Source organism: Bison bison, unplaced genomic scaffold (genome assembly GCF_000754665.1).
Source record: "Bison bison bison isolate TAMUID 2011002044 unplaced genomic scaffold, Bison_UMD1.0 scf7180017864462, whole genome shotgun sequence".
Lineage (NCBI taxonomy): Eukaryota > Metazoa > Chordata > Mammalia > Artiodactyla > Bovidae > Bison > Bison bison.
This window is the reverse complement of record NW_011495024.1, coordinates 4,095,628-4,116,411: the sequence shown is the minus strand read 5'-3', so window position 1 is coordinate 4,116,411 and position 20,784 is coordinate 4,095,628. Positions and strand designations below refer to the sequence as shown.

Here is a 20,784-nt window from a genome sequence, read left to right as displayed (position 1 = left end):
GGAAAAAAATTCACTTTTATTTTTATTAAATTCTAACTGAAATTTCGGAGAAGGCAATGGCACCCCACTCCAGTACTCTTGCCTGGAAAATCCCATGGATGGAGGAGCCTGGTAGGCTCCAGTCCATGGGGTCGCTAAGAGTCGGGCACGACTGAATGACTTCACTTTGACTTTTCACTTTCATGCATTGGAGAAGGAAATGGCAACCCACTCCAGTGTTCTTGCCTGGAGAATCCCAGGGACAGAGGAGCCTAGTGGGCTGCCCTCTATGGGGTCGCACAGAGTCAGACACGACTGAGGCGACTTAGCAGCAGCAGCAGCAACTGAAATTTAGCATTCCTTTCAACAAGTAATCTAAGCAACAAACACAAGTAGGATTAATAATGGCTCTGATTTTGTTACCAATAAAGATTATGGATATTTTCCTATCACATTACAGTTGTTATAGCTACTTAAAAGTATTTAATCTTTTCTTCTCAATAATTATTAGACTAGGCACTAGATCTTTTACTTAATGAATTCATAACGAAATAAACAACTTTATATAACATTTTGATAACCACATTTCAATATACTTTATTTCTTTTGTCAACCTGTGTAATTTTACTTCATGTACTTACAAACATTACACCAAGAAGAGGCCAGAGATTTCAATCCAATTATAACATGTAATGATTATATTTACAGTAAAAAAAAAGCACACAATTTGAGAACAAGGTAAAAATGAATTTTGCAGTTCTTCTACTACTAGTTTGGCCAAAAATATTGTTCATATTTTCTTATAAGATATTACAGAAAATCCCAAATGAACTTTTTGGCCAACTCAATACTTCACCTAGTTCAAAACTTAGCCAATCCAAAAGAGGCCGTCAACATTTTCTGTTTTTCTTTTCTTAGACTCAAAGGTCTTCTCGGAGCATATTCATGGCTTTGTCCCACTGTAGTGATTCCCACCTTAGTGATTCTGAGGTTCACAACAACTTGAAGTCAAACATTCTAAGGTTCTCACTAGCCTTCCTGTCCTTCAATGAGAGAAGTCCTTTACCTGCCTCACTATTACTTAGCCAAGAAAGAATAGTTCTTAGTTCCCTGTTCATCAACTGTTCTTTCTCATATACAAGCCAAGATATAAAAATAAGAGTTTTAGAATAACACAATCTGAAGTTTATATTATATTTTACTGTTTTTCAATGAGCATAAGAATTTTTTTTGTGCTCAGAGCCACACTGTCAGATGTGGCCCCAGAGTCATGAAATACATGCTTATTAGTCTGTTCCTGTTTTTTTTTCTCCCTAAGTCGCTCAAATATATATATATTTTAGTGAAGTAAACTTGATTTACAGTATTGTATTAATTTTTGCTAAATAGCAAAGAGACTCAGTTATACATACACATACCTTTGTTTTATATTCTTTTCCATATGGTTTATTGCAGGACAGTGAATACAGTTTCCTGTGCTATACAGTAGGATGTTGTTGGTTATCCACTCTGTATATGATAGTTTGCATCTTCTAATCCCAATTTCTATTCCTTCCCCTACTCTCCTCCCCCTTGGTAACCACAAGTCTCTACATCTGTGAGTCTGTTTTCATTTTGTAGATACGTTCAATTGTGGAATATTTTAGATTTCATATATAAGTGAAATATGGTGTTTGTCTTTCTCTTTCTGAGATACTTCACTTCTTATGAAAACCTCTAGTTGTATCCATGCTGATGTGAGTATCATGGCATTATTTCATTCTTTTTAATGGCTGAGTATTATTCCATTGTGTATACGTACCACTTATTTATCCATTCATATGTCAATGGGCATTTAAGTTGTTTCCATGTTTTAGCTATTGTAAATTGTGCTGCTATGAACGTAGTAATACATGTTTCTTTTTCAATTATAGGTTTTTCTGAATATATGTCCAGGAGTAGGATTGCAGGATTATATCTTAATCCTATTTTTAGTTCTCTGAAGAACCTCCATACTGTACATACTTTTCATAGTGGCTGTACATTCCCACCAACAGTGTAGGAGGGTTCCTTTCTCTCCACACACTCTCTAGCATTTATTATTTATAGTTAAGTCACTCAGATACTCTTATTCTAACAAACTTACAGATCTTTGCATTCAGTTGTATAGAGACATTGCATTATCAAATCCCCAGTCCTGATAACGTCTAACTTTCAAACTGAATATAAAAACTTGGTTGGGAAGTGATTTTCTTATTTTAGGAGAATAGAAAGATTTATAACTAGAAATAATTCTGAACAGTGCATCCTATTTACATGTTAACCCATGAGCCAGCTTCATACTAACTATTAACAAAGTCTCAAGAGTCAATTCATAGGAGGTATAACACTATAAAACATGTTCCTAAACTAGGCTGCCTAGGGAAGGAAATTCATATTTCACTATTAAAACACAACAGCTGCTTTATGCTGACTTAGTCACATGAAATGCAGCATTGCAAATGACGACACCACATGACATGACTTCAGACTTCTAAAGAGAAACATTATCTATTGTCGTACCTAGAAGCTGTGTTTATTGTGCTAACTAGAAGATATCTGGATACTAGGACAAGACCATAAAATAAAGACATATTTTACATAGAAAGTGAAAAAAAAAAGTACAACTAATTGTTCTTTTACGATGATTGTTCAACAGGATGACTATACGGTCCATCTATTTGAAAAGCACATTATGTGAAAGGCTTAATGACATACCTGCTGTACTGTAGAGTTCCCTCCATTTAAGATAGCAATTCCAAGTTTCAAAGTAGCAGCCACCATGGGTCCAGTTTCACCTTAAAAATACAAAATATAGTGTTCCTTGTATCTCTTCACTTGCTACATTAACCAATTATATCTCAAAATGTGCACTTTTAAAGTCCTTATCAGCTTCCTACAAATGTGTGTCATGGTGGAGGAGGACAGACTGATGTATATACCAAAAAAAAATTAAGAGTCATAATGCATATTTTGCCATCAATGTTTTTACTAAATTCTGTGTAATATGTCCATGAGTTGAAATTACATGAGAAAGCAGAAAAAAAGAACAGGCAGAAACAAATGATTTTGAAATACTGATACTTAAAATTATTAAAATGTAAAACTAATCATGAGTAATAAAATAATATTGAAATGAACATAAGCCACTTAAAATTTTCTCCTTCCTCCCTCAAGTATGTTTGAACAACTTTTATGATTTTCATTTCATCACTTTTATCTTCATGTGTTTGTAGTAATGCTGTATTAAAATGACTAGTCATAACTTTGTTATTCAAGTAATAATGGCAAAATTTAAAATCCAACTTGTTGTCTATAATTTAGCATATTATGTTTTATTTTTAATGTAATTTCACCTCTAAGATAATGTAATTCATTATCTTAGAAATGAAACAATCCTTATATTTGGAGAGGAGTGTTTAATATCCACTATTACTTTTCTATTCCATTCAAATTAGAATAAAAGGTTTCATAAAGAAGATGTTACTAATGGAAGAAAAAGCAGCTTGAATTGGCTGGCTATTGAAAAATGCAAATAGCACTTCAACTGCTAAAAATGACTCACGTTAAAAATCTAAACATTTATATCAAGGGTCCTGAGGGCCACATCCAGCTTGGCACCTATTTTTGTAAATAAAGTTTTATTGAAACAAGGCCACACATTATCTCTAGATGGCAGACACTATGGCAGAGTTGAAGAGTTGCCCCTGAGACCCCAATGGCTTGAAAAACTGAAAATATTTACTACCTGGCCTCTCACAGAAACTGTTTGCCCACCCCTGATTTACCTGATCAGTTTGTTAGCATTGTGTCCCAATATAATTTCCAAAACTTAATGAACAGAAACAAAATAGATCTTTCAGTAAGACTCGATTGAAAATAATTAACATTGGATTGGGCAAAAGAGAGTTGGCCTTTATGAATTCACCTGACTTCATCATAAACATCAAATTCAGAGACTAAATATATCAGTATAATACAAATAAGGGCGCTCCCAGGAAAATCTGAAGAATCAACCCTTCCAAGGTAGGGTAATGAGCCTCACCTTTGCTGGCACTGATGGTCTGCAGCACCATCTCAGCAGCACCGCGGTCATGGAGCCTGGCTTGTTGGTATAGAAGCTTTTGCTTTTCCATTTCTTTTTCCTGAACACAAATCCCAACCATTTATGTTGCGACTATCATTAAGCAGAGTAGCTTTCTATAAACCATATTTTCATCATCTCTTCATGTATGGGCTCTATGACAACATTATGGACCATTTCAACACCAACAATGTTATTCAACAGATGTTAACATAGTCAGCTCTTGATTTTTCCCTTTATATTTCTTGTGATAGACTTTTGGTACTTGTTTATCAGGATGAATTTTCTTAATTTTAATGACTGGATTAGTCCAAAGCCTGTATGATACTTTTGAAGTACTATACTTCATCATTGAAACTTGCACTTTCTGAATGATACATTTGTGCATCAGTTTGTCATGTTTTTAATCATCTCCCAAGTCATGGCCATAACTTGATACTGCTCAGCAAATGGCTTGAGTTGCAAGTTATCACTGAGTGACAGAAAAACATCAACTGAGGACGTGTTGGAGTTTAAGCAAAATTGAAAGCTGATATGGATAAAAAGGTAGGCTTCAACTAAGTAGTGAACTTATGATAACAGATCTCCCCAGTTCCCCCCAAAGAATAAAAGAAGCAATGTGCCTTTATATTTTGTATTCTCAGGTGGTAACAAACGATACTGCATGGTACTGCTAGAGCAATGGCTGGAGATTGTTCTTTTCTACTTAAACTACCACTGAAAATATACAGAAGGAAATCAAAATAAAATATAAAGGCACAGCAAGTTCAAGACTGGTAGGATCATTCACTTGAGCTATTCAGTTCGCTGGAGAATTGAGACGGAACCAAGCAGTATAAGTTGCAGAATGAAAGTTGCATAGAGCCCTATGACAGCGCGTCCATCAAATGGCGTGGTAGAGAAGCTTAGTCAATGGGACATGAAACAGTCAATTAGTATCATGTCCATAAACACAACGGCCAAAACATATATGACCTAAGAGCAGGAAGAGCTGCAGCAGAAGTAGCCAGAGTGACAGCTTTGCTGCCGTAAACTTTCCATCCAAAGTACGGAAAATAGACACTGGAAGATGGAAGAGGTTTAAAAAATGAAGGCTTGCTAGTTACAGAATATGAAAAAGAAAGTAAACTAAAAGGAGGGGGGGAAGAAATGGGCTCAAACAAATGAAAAAAGAAACCTTTAAATCAAAAGCAACCAACACAGACATTTATGCTGTTACCAGAGAGTTCTCGCCGAGGCTGGCAAATTTGTCTCTTAAATCTTTGATAATATCGTGCTGCGAAAACAAAATTGATCAGGGTTTTTTTCACACTATATAAGAGCTCCTGTGATTAATTTTATTTTTTCTTAAATTATGTGATAGGCCTAAATGGAAGCAGAGAAAAGAAAAAAAAAGGCAGCTTTGCTTTATATGTAGCCATGCTAACATCTAAAAGGTTTGCCTTCATGTTTAAACCTCTTCCTGTGAAGTCAAAAACAAAACGAAAACAAAACCACACAGACACACAAAATCATACTGTAATTACAACACAGTTTGAGAAAAACTGAAAGAAGACCCTTTTGTCTGCTCTTCAGGTGTTTTATAAAATTAGTGAGCAACATTTGATTCTTCCTTTTAGACCCAACAATCTTTGACTTTCCTCCCATTGCCAGAGCTATTTATGGAACTTTTACTTCCCAGTTTTCCCTTTGTGAAAGGCTTTGCCTGGAAAACAGTGATAAGAAATTATTGGCTTAAGGAACTGCACTATAATTTTTATCAACTAAAGAAGCAAGGGAGCTAGAAAGAGTGATTCGTCTATTGACTCAGTAGAACATACAAAGATAGTCATCAAGACATCCAAAGAAGATGGAAGATGCCAGCATGCTGTATATTCTTGAGGAAAACAATAACAAAAAACAATGGCCATTGGTGCTCCAAAAGTAGGTAGACCAACCCAAAGATCTGCCAGGGCCACTTGCACAATAGATTCTAAAGTCACAACATCCTCTTTAGTAACTGAAATCACTCATGATGGGTAGACCCTACAAGCACCAAGAAAGACAAGGTATCAAATTGCCTTCTTTACAAACTTAACTCCCTGAGCAAAGATTACTCATTTTTCTCATATAATATATAAATTCCAACAATAATGCTTTGGGGGAAATTATGAGACTCATTTGAAAAAAAGATGTTGAGCAAAAAAGATATGCTGATCTAGAAGTGGGAAAACTATTTCATAAAGAGGGATCGACCACTCTTTTGAATTTCTTCTGTTAGACTGAATTGGAAGCTCTCTCTTCAGAACATCTTTAATATTAGTTATTTTTGTACTTTGTTGTCCTTTGAGGATTGCTTCTGGGTATATAAAGCTCCAGGAGTTGGCGATGGACAGGGAAGCCTGGAGTGCTGCAGCCCATGGGGTTGCAAAGAGTTGGACATGACTGAGTGACTGAACTGAACTGAACTCTGGATGTATAATTTAATCTCATTAGAAATTTGATCATGACATAAAAAAATAAAACTTTGAAAGGGAAAATAGAAAGTTTTCATGCAATAAAATAATGGACTATGTGGAAAAAACCTTCCATTTTATATCTACTGCAGATTAGCTTTTCTAAGCATACTGGAGACAGACTTTTAAAAGTATCTTACTTGGGGAAAACAGCAAGTATCTACTATAGCATTTCTCCAAGTAAGATACTTTTAAAAGATCTATCTCCAAGGAATCCTACTTTTTAAAAAGTTTTAAAAAGTAGGGTTCCTTGTCCCTTTCCACTTCAAATTCCATTTGAACTGCCTAAGGGTGTTATACATGCACTATACCTTCAACCTATAGTTTCAGTCTTTAAATTATTCCAAGGTCACAAAGGAAGGTTAAGGGAAAAAAAAAAAAAAAACAGGAACAGCTCCACAATTTGAATTTTCCCTTAGGCAAAAAGTTCTGATCACCAAAAGCAACCAAGCATTATCAGCTCTTTTCTAAATAAGATTGTTATGAGTTTTTCAAGGTTAAGGGTGATCACATCTCAGACCTATGATAAAATCACAGTCATTGAATGGAAGTATTCAACATCATGATTTGCTTCTACAATAACTGAAGTCTGTAATAAAATTGCTAATAATCCTCCACTTTGTCTAAGAGTGGCTCAAGTCTTTAGCACTTGATGGAGGGGAGGGAGGGAGGAAGGAAGGAAGGAGAAAGATCTGAAGGAAAAAAAAGCCATTCGATTCTTCAGAAATTTGCTTTATATGAGAAAAAATATTGAGATAAGAATAAATTAGGGAAGTGCGTAATCACCCAGCGCCGGCACTGGCCGGCGCTCGCGCCTGATGCTGCTCAGGCGCTCAAAAAAAAAAAAAAGAATAAATTATACCATCCCTTGCTTCTTGATGGAGAAAACAGTTTATCCCCACAATAGAGATGAAAATATGATGACAGCAAAGAAATTCACACTGTTTCTGAAGGACCCTCCTGATTTCATGGAAATCACAGTTTGAGGACAACAATTCTATAGCCTATGCATGCTACTGGCTTGCATTTTGTTGCATTTTCAAGTCTTCAGCAACTAGTGAAAAGGTTTTCATATGTTTTCGTCTTAAACTGAATATGAAAGCTGATTATAAGTGGAGAGAAATTTCCAAGAGATGAACCCTTTCTAAAAAAGTCATAATGTAGTAATGTTACAAGTCAATATTAAATCATCTTATTTGGCATCTTAAATGTAGTCATAATCTACAAGGTGATGTTGAGACTTAGTATTTCAAGAAGAAAACATCAAAATACAGAAGATTTAATTAAATAACTAAGAGGACAAAACTGAAAGGCAGTGAAATAATACTAATAGTTTGGTTTACAACATAAACAGGCCAACTCAGACTAACGAAGAAACAAAAGTGATAGATAACAGTCACATTTCCAGAGATTCACCTAATTCTGTTCTGTATTCCAGCTTCCAAAACTATGGATTAGCCATATTCATATATGGGTGACTCCCAGTGCTAGGGAAACACTTAAAGATTATAATTTTACTCAACAATGGATGGTTCCCCAAATTTTTAAGTTTTAACTTTTTAAAAAACCAAATGTACATGGAGGTTTCTAGAAGTAAAGCTTCATGAGGAAAAGGATCACTGCTTGTTTTTTTTATATTAAACACAAACCAGTACACATACACTGAATACCCAGTAGCTCCCTGCACATTAAAGATGTTCAAGAATGCATAAATGAATGATGGAACTGAATAATGTGATATCATTTAGTATGCTAAATTAATCCAAAACTTAACAAACATTTTCTTTTATCTGAAGAGCTACTAAGTTAGTAACATGTGAAAAGTTTAGTTTCCTTTTAGTACATGGTCTATGAAGTTGAATTATACACACACAAAAAAAGAATAATTCTCAAACTGTAGTTTTTAATTCATTTAGCAGCTTAATTTTTTCCCTGTACCTTTCATTACTACACATCCTCTTTGTTGCTGAACTATCAAATGGTACAATAATCTTCCAGATTCTCAATAGGATGGTAAAAGTTTGTAATGTTCTCTTTAATTTAAAAAAGTGTCTTTACCCAAAATAAACTTTGTTTAAATACCAAAAATTTACCAATATACGATCAGAGACAACAAAATCACTAAACCAGAAAAATTTAGTTCAGATAATGTGTTGGGAGGCTCTGAAAGTCAGACTTTATGCTTTACTTCTTCCTGTATCAGATACACTTGCATTTCTTAGAATATCATTTTCACCAGATTTGGCATATTTAGAACTAATTAATACTACCGTGAACTTCCAGATGTTCAAGCTGGTTTTACAAAAGGCAGAGGAACCAGAGATCAAATAGCCAATATCTGCTAGATCATTGAAAAAGCAAGAGAGTTCCAGAAAAACATCTATTGCTGCCAAAACCTTTGGCTGTGTGAATCACAATAAACTGTGGAAAATTCTGAAAGAGATGGGAATATCAGACCACTTGACCTGCCTCTTGAAAAATCTGTACGTAGGTTAGGAAGCAACAGTTAGAACTGGACATGGAACAACAGACTGGTTCCAAATAGGATAAGGAGTACCTCAAGGCTGTATATTGTCACTGTGCTTATTTAACTTATATTCAGAGTACATCATGAGAAATGCTGGGCTGGATGAAGCATAGCTGGTATCAAGATTGCCAGGAGAAATATCAATAACCTCAGATATGCAGATGACACCACCCTTATGGCAGAAAGTGAAGAAGAACGAAAGAGCCCCTTGATGAAAGTGAAAGAGGAGAGTGAAGAAGTTGGCTTAAAGCTCAACATTCAGAAAACAAAGATCATGGCATCTGGTCCCATCACTTCATGGCAAATAGAGAAACAGGGGAAACAGTGGCAGACTTTATCTTTTTGGGCTCCACAATCACTGCAGACGGTGGCTGCAGCCATGAAATAAAAAGACGCTTGCTTCTTGGAAGAAGTTATGACCAACCTAGACAACATATTAAAAAGCAGAGACATTACTTCACCAACAAAGGTCTGTCTACTTAAAGCTATGGTTTTTCCAGTAGTCATGTATGGATGTGAGAGTTGGACTGTGAAGAAAGCTGAGCGCCAAAGAATTGATGCTTTTGAACTATGGTGTTGGAGAAGACTCGAGAGTCCCTTCGACTGCAAGGAGATCCCACTAGTCCATCCTAAAGGAAATCAGTCCTGAATGTTCACTGGAAGGACTGATGTTGAGGCTGAAGGCCACCTGATGTGAAGAGCTAATTCATTTGGAAAGACCCTGATGCTGGGAAAGACTGAAGGCAAGAGAAGGGGACGACAGAGGATGAGATGGTTGAATGGCGTCACCAACTCAATGGACATGAGTTTGAGTAAAGTCCAAGAGCTAGTGATGGACAGGGAAGCCTGGCGTGCTGCAGTCCATGGGGTCACTAAGAGTCAGACACGACTGAGCAACTAAACTGAATACTATGCTGGGCTCAGTTGGTAAAGAATCTGCCTGCAATGCAGAAGACCTTGGTTGGATTCCTGGGTTGGGAAGATCAGGCTGGAGAAGGGGTAGGCTACCCACTCCAGTATTCTTGGGCTTCCCTGGTGGCTCAGCTGGTAAAGAATCTGCCTACAACGCCGGAGGCCTGTATTCCATCCCTGGGTTGGGAAGATACCCTGTAGAAGGGATAGGCTACCCACTCCAGTATTTTGTCCTGGAGAATTCCATGGACTGTCTAGTCCATCGGGTCATAAAGAGTTGGACATGACTGAGCGACTTTTACTACTATGCTAAAGCTATAAACCCAGCTGAGTTAAAATGATTTTCTAATTCAAGATCCTATTGACAAGTTTATAATATGCAACAAAAAGCTCCAGTAACCAAGTACAAAATGAAAGGAAAGAATGAGTAACTCTAATATCAGAGGTTATCAAATTAGCAGTGTTATGCTGATTTATCATTAGAGGGCATGCAGTTTGTCCTGAGTACAATGTTGACTTAAAACAGCCTTCATCTACCTATTTGTTTGTTTAAGCCTTAAAAGCACTGGATACTGCCTTGACTACAGAGAATAAGTGCCTATGCAGTCTACTAAGAGAGTCTGACAAAGGAGAGAAAAAGGATAATAAGGTGACTTATGACCTCCCATAAGTGCAAACAGCTGACTCATTGGAAAAGACCCTGATACTGGGAAAGACTGAAGGCAGAAGGAGAAGAGGGTGACAGAGGACAAGACAGTTGGATGGCATCACTGATTCAATGGACATGAACTTGGGCAAATCTGGGGAGGTGGTGAGGGACAGGGAAGCCTAGCGTGCTGCCGTCCATGGGGTTGCAAAGACTTGGACACAACTTGGCAACTAAACAACATGACCTCCAATCACAGGAAGGAATGGTTAGATGAGAAGGTGCCAGAAGGTTGGAATAATTAGAAGAAGCAGTTAGAAGAAATTGTATCATAAAATGATCACAGCAACTCATTATTTGGATTTTGAGCTCTCCCAATTCTAGTAGTTCAAGTATTAATATTTACAATTCTAAGTTTTCACAAATGGTTATTAATCCCACCCCAGACTAACTCTTAGCTACACTTTAAGTACTTGACACAGTCTCAAATTCCCTGCCAGGTGTTTCCTGCTTAGCTGAGAGAAGGATTTTTCTTGAGACTGTCTTGAGGATTCACAGACCGTCCATTCTTCAAGACACCTGGTGCTTATTCTACATTAAACTATCCCATGACGGCATCTATACACCTGGACTTTATTGTATTAATTCTCAAATAATTACATTTACTGAATTACCAAGGACCTTTTTCATTATATCACATTGTTATTCCCAAGAAGGTCCTCTGGAAGAAAAATGCTTCAGGTATTCTTTTTTTTTTTTTTCCTGAAACAAGAAGATTGTCTCTGTATTTTATTGATAAAGCAAATTTTTACATTTATATGGTTTTATGTTGACTCCTAGAAACCTTGGCATCAGTAGTACTAACAACCTGCAGCAAATTAGCAACACTGTGGCATGAACTTCTGGATTACTCATATTCTTAGAAGACCCCTAAATGCTTTCCATCTCCCAATACATTTTTTCCTTTATCTAACTGTATTAGGTATAATTATGTGGTATTTTAAATAACAAGCGAGGAAGTGATAGAGATACATATACATGTACAGAAGCTAGACATTTCCTATAAATCATTTTTATTGTGAAATCCCTACACTAAAAAAAAAAAAAAATTGAGTTTTTCTTTTTCATTCCTTCAGAAAAGATCAGAAGAAAAATAATCAAAATTTGCATGCTTCTAATTGGTATTTATGCACCTAGAAATCTATAAGAGTTTTGAAATTGTCCTGAAAAATGAAAAGAACTTCTGCAAAACCAGCAAATCAGACAGTTTTAAAGGTGGATATTACCCCTTAGAAAACAGCTCAAAGCTTTCAGTCCAAAGATGAAAACGCTGAGGCAATTAAATATGACCTGCTGAAGGTCATCTGGTTAGCATCCAGATGAGAACCCAGATCTCCTACCTTATGAGGTTCTGCACTCACTATGCTGAAAAATTTCCTCTGTGGACTTCTCTGGCTTGATTTTAGTAAAGAAGGGAAATTGATTAAATATAATGATAATAGCAAATACTTAGAGCTTGCTATGTGATATGCAATGTTCTGAGTGGAATATGTATATAAATTAATTTAATCCTCATCACAATCCTATGAAGTAGAGACCTTAATTAGCTCCATTTTATAGATAGGCAAATTGAGACTTAAGATTACATATCCATATGGTGGAGCTGGGATTCAAACACAGGTGGTCCATTCAAGTGTCTATGCTCTTAATGATTCTGCTGTATCTCATTTCCTGTACATAATGTGGTCAAGCATAAGCTTCAACTGAGATTACGATTATTATTATTTTATTTTATGTGATATTAGAGCATAGTTGATTAATGATGTTGTGTTAGTTTCAGGTATACAGCAAAGTGATTCAGTTATACATTATCTATTCTTTTTAAAATTCTTTTTTTCATTTAGGTTATTACAGAATATTGAGCAGAGTTCCCTGTGCTGTATAGTAGGTCCTTGTTGGTTATCTATTTTAAATACAGCAGTGTACACATGTCAGTCTCAACTGGGATTATTTTTAAAAACAATAGCACATGAAGTCAAATTATTGTGCATATCAAATGCACAATTAGCTGCACAATTCGATGTTTAAATATGTATTGTCTACATATCATAGGCTCTTTAGGGCTACACATTCGTGTGTATAAATTAACATATACAATTTAGAGGACTGTGCTTTGGGGGAATTTTCCTTGTATCAGGACCAGTACTCTAGCCTACCCTAAACCCCCTTCTCTCTTAGTCTTAGCAATTTGTCTTGCTTCTGAAGTACAGTGGCCCTAGAAACGGTTTGTACCAGTTATTTGTTTATGAAAGCTAACTCTTAGCACCATGACCACTGTCTAAGGAGACCACATACTGATGGAAATGGAGAGACAGCAGTGCCTGGACACTCAAGAGGCTGAATCCAAGTTGGTTCTGGTTTCCCCAGGGGTCTGCCTTCTGGAAGAGCTGATTAATATCAGGAGATAAATGAACAAATTAACACCCTGTGACCAGAAGTGCCCCCTTTTCCCCAGGAAGTACCATTCCATGATGCATATGGCTTCTTCAGGGCCATCTAACACAACCAAGCAAATAGCTATACTGCTGGTTTGCTGTGGTTAACTAGTCAGCTCAAGAATGCATCACTGTGTTCTCTCTGCCTCCAAGTATCAGTTCTCTCTTTCCTCACCCTTACTTCCCTAAGACTGTAACAGCTCCAACAAAGTGCTAGCAAATAACCTCTTTGCTCTGTTTTCTACAGAACCTGGGCTAAGATGGGAGGGTATTACTTGAGATCAACAATTTCAGTATATAAAAATGGAGTTGGCAGACTGCAACAATAAGCATGAGTATTAGAGACCACTGGCCATGAAAATTCCTTCCCCCTTTCCCTTCAATCATTCAACAGTATGACAGCAACTCAACACTCTAGAGTCCATATGTTGATACCACAGAGCTTCTGAGGAAGAAACTAAAGAAGTATAAATTTTCTTAATAAAAGAGATAATTATTTCCATGTTTTATAACCATAGATGTATCTCAATTTTTAAAATATTTAATGGTTCTCTTTGGTTAAGATTCATGAAGTTATTATAATTTAAATTACTGTGCTCTTATAAAGAGAAGTAAATAAGCCCTTCAGAGATTAAATTATGAGTAGCTATTGGAAAGGGAACATCTTATAGTCAATTCATCACCCCCAAAATGAATTCTATTCAAAATTAGAATCATTGGAGGGGCCAAATAAAAGGGTTTTTATCATGGTATTTAGCTATATAACATTGGTCTTTAAGACATTTTAGACCTAAATTGATTCCTCCACATGTAATCATACATTCTTTGGAATGTGAGCTGGGTACTGCTCTAAGTATTGGGTGGGTATGATTTTGCTTTAGTTATGTCTGAGGCCCATCAGGGAGAAAACACAGATTAATCTAAATTTTTATTACAGAATATCAACTCTGCCACAGCCATATTTGGCACTGAAGACACAAGGAATTCTCCTTAATCAATAGTACAGAATAATAGGACCTCAGGGACTCACCAGAGAATTCATCTGTGAAGTAGAAACTGGGCATTTGCCAAAGGATGATGCAACTTGCTTAATATTGTACTTGAGAAAGATGGTCTAGAAAGCGAGTTAATGGTCCATTCCTCTAGATTACTTAAGCTTCACTGTCATTAATTTAGGTTTTTCCATAACTAATAAATCTATATTATAGCACTTAACATTCCACAGAAATGCCTTCATTGAATTATCACTGAACGCTGCACCCTCAGATTTGAAAGAATGGTAATAGGAGAAGTAACCATTGGAACAATGTTTCTGTATGTTTTGAAAAATCTTAATTTAAAAATGTGGTCTGCTCTGTTACCAAAGTTTCTTGTTGTTCTAGGTGAGAAAAACCCGTCATGCTCAGAAAAGTTACTTGACTTGAAACATTATTATTTCTTATTATTATGTGTTTCGCTTATGAAAAATTCAAAGGCCAGAAAAGCTCTGGACTGTAGTAATTAACACTCTGGGTCATTGCTGAAACATTTCTTTCCTTTCAGTTAATACTGGCTTCTTTATCAGATTTAACTATCCCTTTGTATAGTTTTTGGAGAAGGCGATGGCACCCCACTCCAGGACTCTTGCTTAGAAAATCCCATGGACAGAGGAGCCTGGTGGGCTGCAGTCCATGGGGTCGCGAAGAGTCGGACACGACTGAGCGACTTCACTCACTTTCATTTTCACTTTTATAGTTTTAATATTAAAATAGCCGGAAGTCAAAGAAATATATAACTACTAATTATGCAATAAAATTTTTAATAATTAGTTGTAGGTAAATATACATATATTACAGATTAAGCTGGGAATTAAATTATCAACTTAAATCAGGCAAGTTTTAACAGGATCTCATCAGTAAAACACATGTGACGGAAGAAAAGGGCTGGCTAATACCAGGCACTTTAGCCTCTACTCCTTGTTTTCCATGTTTCTTGAGCTTTATTTAGTTTACTTTATTCCTCATGGAAATTTTCCTTATAATGCTACCTTTTTAATCTACTTCTTTCTTCTTCTCAGTATCTTTATAGACAGAGAATTTAAGTAGAAAGTACAGCAAATATTAATAATCAGCCAGTTATTGGGATAAAATTCAATAATCACACACACTATGTTATTCCCAGATTTAATATAATTTGTTTAAAGAATTACTGAAACTACCAAATGACCTTTCAAATTCATTATAACTTAGATGAAAAATTCCACTATCTGACTATAGCTAAATGATGTTAGCCAACCAGACATCTCAATGTAAAAAGTCTAGGACGTTACTAAATTTATAAAGAGAAAGTAGTAATTCAGTTGTCTGGCCAAATTTTTTCAGTTGTGTTATTTGTATCAGAGAGTCAATTTCAGACAAAATTATCTTCATAGGTTGTTGACTCTGTCAACTCTCTGAAAACCATGATCCTCTATTTTCAACTTGGGAAGAGTTCAGGCTGTTTACTTACATAGTATATATTTTACAAATAGATTGTTACACATATTAGGCATAAATGATTACAGTACAAAATTACATGAAGAATGAGTAAAGCACTGATTACCAAGTGAAAATTTCCAAATCTTGTCTATTGTGTTATGTATATGAATATATGGCAACCACCAGTAACTTTAAAATCCTCTCTTCTGCTGGGACAGTCATATCTGGTGGCCTCTAGCTCCTTTGGGGGGATTAATTACCAGGTTTCACCATTATGTGAGCTTCTCTCCCAACATCCTAAATCCATGGCATGTAGCCCATTCTCCCAGGTGGGGCTCCACAGTCTCCTGATTTCTTGTTCTCAGTATGACCTGAATCCTACACTCTAAATGCTAAGATTCCACTACCAGTTATTTCCAGACTTTTTTTTTCTGAATAGGGAACCTTTCTAATGTCAGCAAATTTGATCCTATTTACCAAATTGTATTTGCTTTTAGTTCTTCCTGAAACTACATTCCTGTTCAGAGTAAAATGGTTTTCTTAACCAGCAACACTTTCTTATCCCAGCCTTCCTTATCCACCCCCACTCCATGGATGTCAATATATACTCTGGGGCATGAACTGCAATGGTGTCTAATGAAATCAAATCTTTGGTGAATGTTAAGAGGTCCCTTCATATTTTCCAACCCTCAACAAGTCACAGGAATTCTATCTGAGATCATCAGTGATAAAACTATAAAAATCCACCAAATCAGGATTATATCCATTATACCTACTGATAATTATAATTTATAAATTTTATGCATATTATATGCCATTAAATTATATCCATTTGATTGGAGCTAAATCTAGTAGCATCTGCATGAAGTCAAATTTTAAAATGATATAACAATATATTTCTCCAAATATAAGTGAGTAAAAAAACATTATAATTTGTTTCTTAAAAATAGATTCTTTATGACATTCTAAATTCACTTTAACAGCAATAGTTCACTTTATAAAATAGAAGGCAAAAAAGGACACTCTACACTCAGAAAAGTTTTTTTTTTTCTTTTCTTTAACTAAAGTCATTATAGGCATTTTCTTTTTGGGATGTTTATGACCAATAATCGGAGAAGGCAATGGCAACCCACTCCAGTACTCTTGCCTGGAGAATCCCATGGACAGAGGAGCCTGGTAGGCTACAATCCATGGGGTCCCTGAGAGTCGGACAAGACTGAGCGACTTCACTTTCACTTTTCACTTTCACGCATTGGAGAAGGAAATGGCAACCCACTCCAGTGTTCTTGCCTGGAGAATCCCAGGGATGAGGGAGCCTGGTGGGCTGCCGTCTATGGGGTCACACAGAGTTGGACACGACTGATGCGACTTAGCAGCAGTAGCAGCAGCATGACCGATTTTCTGACTAAACAGTCTCATGAAAATAAAATGTAAGCTTAACAGGGTTCAAATGAAAGGCAAATTTTTGTGATTCTAAAATATTTTCTCTTAGCAAACTTTCCACACACTTAGCTCTTCAGAATATTCAGAGATAGAAAAGGTCATCTAGCTCTTTCCTATAAGGAAATACTAAGTCAACTCTGAAATCATGGAATATCCTCTCTAATTACCAGTTGAAGGTATTTCTAGCACAAAGGAAAAGAAGATTATGTCTAATTCCACCAGTAGTACCATATATCATATCTCTTTTCTAGAAATGAGACCAGTATAAAAACTCTCAAAAGGGATAAGGCATGAAATGTTACAATGAAAAGTCACCAGCTAAAATTTAATCACCTAAAGGGTAGACTTTTTCATCTCAGCACAGTACTCAGTTCAAATGCAACATGGAGGATAAAATTTCAAATTATGAGTCATTTAAATTGCAAGAAGAATAAACTTATGTCAAGGAAGGGATACTGAAGAGACCAATTGCATTGGAGCTACAAACTTGGTACAAAGATTGCAAGATCTTTTTTTTTTTTTTTAAACAAAAGAATCCAAGATGTTGGGTCTAACAAAGGTAAATGTCACGAGAAACTGAAACTCAGACCCAGACAAATACACACATATATATAGTTTTACCTTGCTGCGTTGGGATCCTGTGACCTTAAGGAAGGATGAGGACAAGAAGCAAAATCGCAATAAACAATTGCTCGGAAGACAACCGATAGAGTATATATGGTGTGCACTTCAGAAAAATAGTATGACTTGCCGCTCACAGCTCATTCTAATTTAGCTCAGTTTCTTATCTTATTGAGACTAGAACACACATACATTAGAAAAGATTATAGTGTTATCTAGGAAATGAATCTTAAGGCATTTTTTTTCTCAGCCAGCAATAGTCATGGGTGATTCTCAAACTAGCCTGTTCTAGCATTTTTTTTTGCACAATGACTTCAGGGACGCAATGCCACAGGGATGCTCTCTTCCAGTTGTTCCAGAAAGGAGTCCTATTCAGTATCTACTCCTCACCTACACGTTTTCTGTGGGTCCACTTTAATTAAAGACTTACAGCTGGCTACTAATATATTTCCAAACTTTCAGCTCAAAACAGACACATAAATTAAAAGCAGGAAAAAAAAAAAAAAGGGTCTACTCTATTTCATTTAATTTCTTTTTGAAAATTAAAAAAAATAAATAAATAAGGAGAGTGGTAGTTAGCAACAGCTAGTCTTTCTTAGATATATATATTAAAAAAAAAAAGTGCAGCCTAAGCCAAGGGGGGAAATAATATTTGCTTTCTTTTTGGCTAAAGAATATTGAGCAATATTTCAAAGTATAGGAAATTTAAAAGCTGAGAAGGTTTGAGGGAAAATCATGTAATAGAACATAATTCTAGGAATAGATGCAATCCTGCCTCATGCAAGCAGACTGCGTGCCACCATTTACATATGTGCAGGGAATGAGTGACCTCACTGGGCAGAAGTCGAAAGAGGCCAAATCTTTCGGACTTCATTGATTCAGAAAAAAGTTCACACCAAGGCTTTAATTAGAAACTTGATGTTGGGTTGCTCTTCCATAAATATTTTTCTCCCATGGCTGCTGGAAATTTCAGACCCCATCCTTCACCGAGATGAGAACAATGTGAAGCAACCTCATCTCCAAGGGCTCTCAGGAACACTCATCCTGAACATATGGGCTTTATTTAATTCTTTAACTAGCCTACGTTCCTTGGCCTTAACTTCAGCAAATGTTAGGACTCAAATTTGTCCATCCAGCTTCTGACATGCAGTTCCTTGACACAATAAGCTGCAATAAGCCATGAAGCAAGAAACATAAATGTCAGTTATAAGCTATGAAACAATGTTTCAACATAGATAAAAGACAAAAGTGAAAGATCCATCTTACTTCAAAACTCTTCACTTCCTCTTCCCCATCATCATCTTCCTCATCATGACAACTCTGATACATGTAAAAAAAAAAATTGAGAAAAGGTCAACATGATAAGAATATGCTGAGACAGAAAATATAAATGAATTAGCACAGAATAATAAATCACTTGTGTTACTTTATCAATATTATTTGAATATATTCATTATATGTAATAAGCTTACATGACATGATCAATGAATTTGTGAACTAAAAGAAAACTATACTGTGCAAATACTAAATCATCAATTTTATATATATCATAGAGATACTTATGAGGTCTGTATCATACTGTACATACTACTTATTCATGCATTTTCCTTGTTGAAATCAAGTTACAAACCTTAGACAACATCACTGTTTTCTCCTCTTTTATGCTTCCATTACAATGTGTTAATACAAACATATTTAATAGCTACGAATTAAAATTAACAGAAAGCAGTGTCTGTCTATTAATTAAAGTGAATCTTGTAATCTATTTTTTCTGATAAATTCATTTTTTGTTATATTTGGTCTATAGGAGGAAAGTAAAATTCCAACTGCTACCAACATCCTTCGTTTACAGAAAAATTATAAAACTGACCATTGAATTATTTTATTTTTCCAGAAATAATAAAGGAGCTGTGCATATATTCTTAATTAATTCCCACAGCTGAGAGTTCTGGTTACTAAGGAAGAAGAGCTGTGCGGTGGTTAGGAACATGCCCTGAGGATGCAGAGTGCCCAATTCAAATTTTGATGCTGCCATTTAAGAGCTGTTTAGTCTAGGGCAAGTTCCTTTACCTTTCTGAGTCTCTGTTTTCTCATAATTAAAGTGTAAATAATAAAAACAGTAACAAGATTCCTAACAGGATCACATGATTTAACATATGGACAGAAGTTCCTAACACTGTACAGGAGGCAGTGATCAAGACCATCCCCAGGAAAAACAAATGCAAAAAAGTAAAATAGTTGTCTGAGAAGGACTTACAAATAGCTATGAAAAGAAGAGAAGCGAAAGGCCAAGGAAAAAAGGACAGATATATGCATTTGAATGCAGAGTTCCAAAGAATAGCAAGGAGAGATAAGAAAGCTTTCCTCAGTGATCAGTGCAAAGAAATAGAGGAAAACAATAGAATGGGAAGCACTAGAGATCTCTTTAAGATAATTAGGATATTTGGGAACTTTTCATGCAAAGATAGGCACAATAAATGACAGAAATGGTATTGCACCAAACAGAAGCAGAAGCTATTAAGACATGACAAGAATACACAGAAGAACTATATAAAAAAGATCTTCACGACCTAGATAATCATGATGGTTATCATGATTAGACATGATAGAGCCGGACATCCTGGAATGTGAAGAAGACAAATGAGCCTTAGGAAGCATCACTATGAACAAACCTAGGGGAGGTGATGGAATTCCAGTTGAACTATTTCAAATCCTAAAAGATGATGCTGTGAAAGTGCTGCACTCAATATGCCAGCAAATTTGGAAAACTCAGCAGTGGCCACAGGACTGGAAAAGGTCAGTTTTCATTCTAATCCCAAAGAAAGGCAATGCCAAAGAATGCTCAAACTACTGCACAATTGCAGTCATCTCACATGCTAGTAAAGTAATGCTCAAAATTCTCCAAGCCAGGCTTCAAACAGTACTTGAACAGTGAACTTCCAGATGTTCATGCTGGATTTAGAAAAGGCAGAGGAACCAGAGATCAAATTGCCAACATCCGCTGGATCATGGAAAAAGCAAGAGAGTTCCAGAAAAACATCTATTTCTGCTTTATTGACTATGCCAAAGCCTTTGACTGTGTGGATCACAACAAACTGTGGAAAATTC

At 35.9% G+C, this 20,784-nt stretch overlaps 1 protein-coding gene across 1 annotated transcript in view; it reads right to left on the bottom strand.

Annotated features, from left to right (window-relative positions):
• RYR2 (ryanodine receptor 2 (cardiac)) overlaps window positions 1–20,784 on the bottom strand; it is an 826,801-nt gene that overhangs the window by 90,204 nt on the left and 715,813 nt on the right. The window contains exons 80-82 of the mRNA XM_010860117.1: window positions 18,943–18,996; window positions 4,043–4,142; window positions 2,716–2,795 (exon numbers count right to left, since the gene is read on the bottom strand). Coding sequence (XP_010858419.1) covers window positions 2,716–2,795; window positions 4,043–4,142; window positions 18,943–18,996 — 234 coding nt within the window. The remainder of the gene's footprint in view (window positions 1–2,715; window positions 2,796–4,042; window positions 4,143–18,942; window positions 18,997–20,784) is intronic.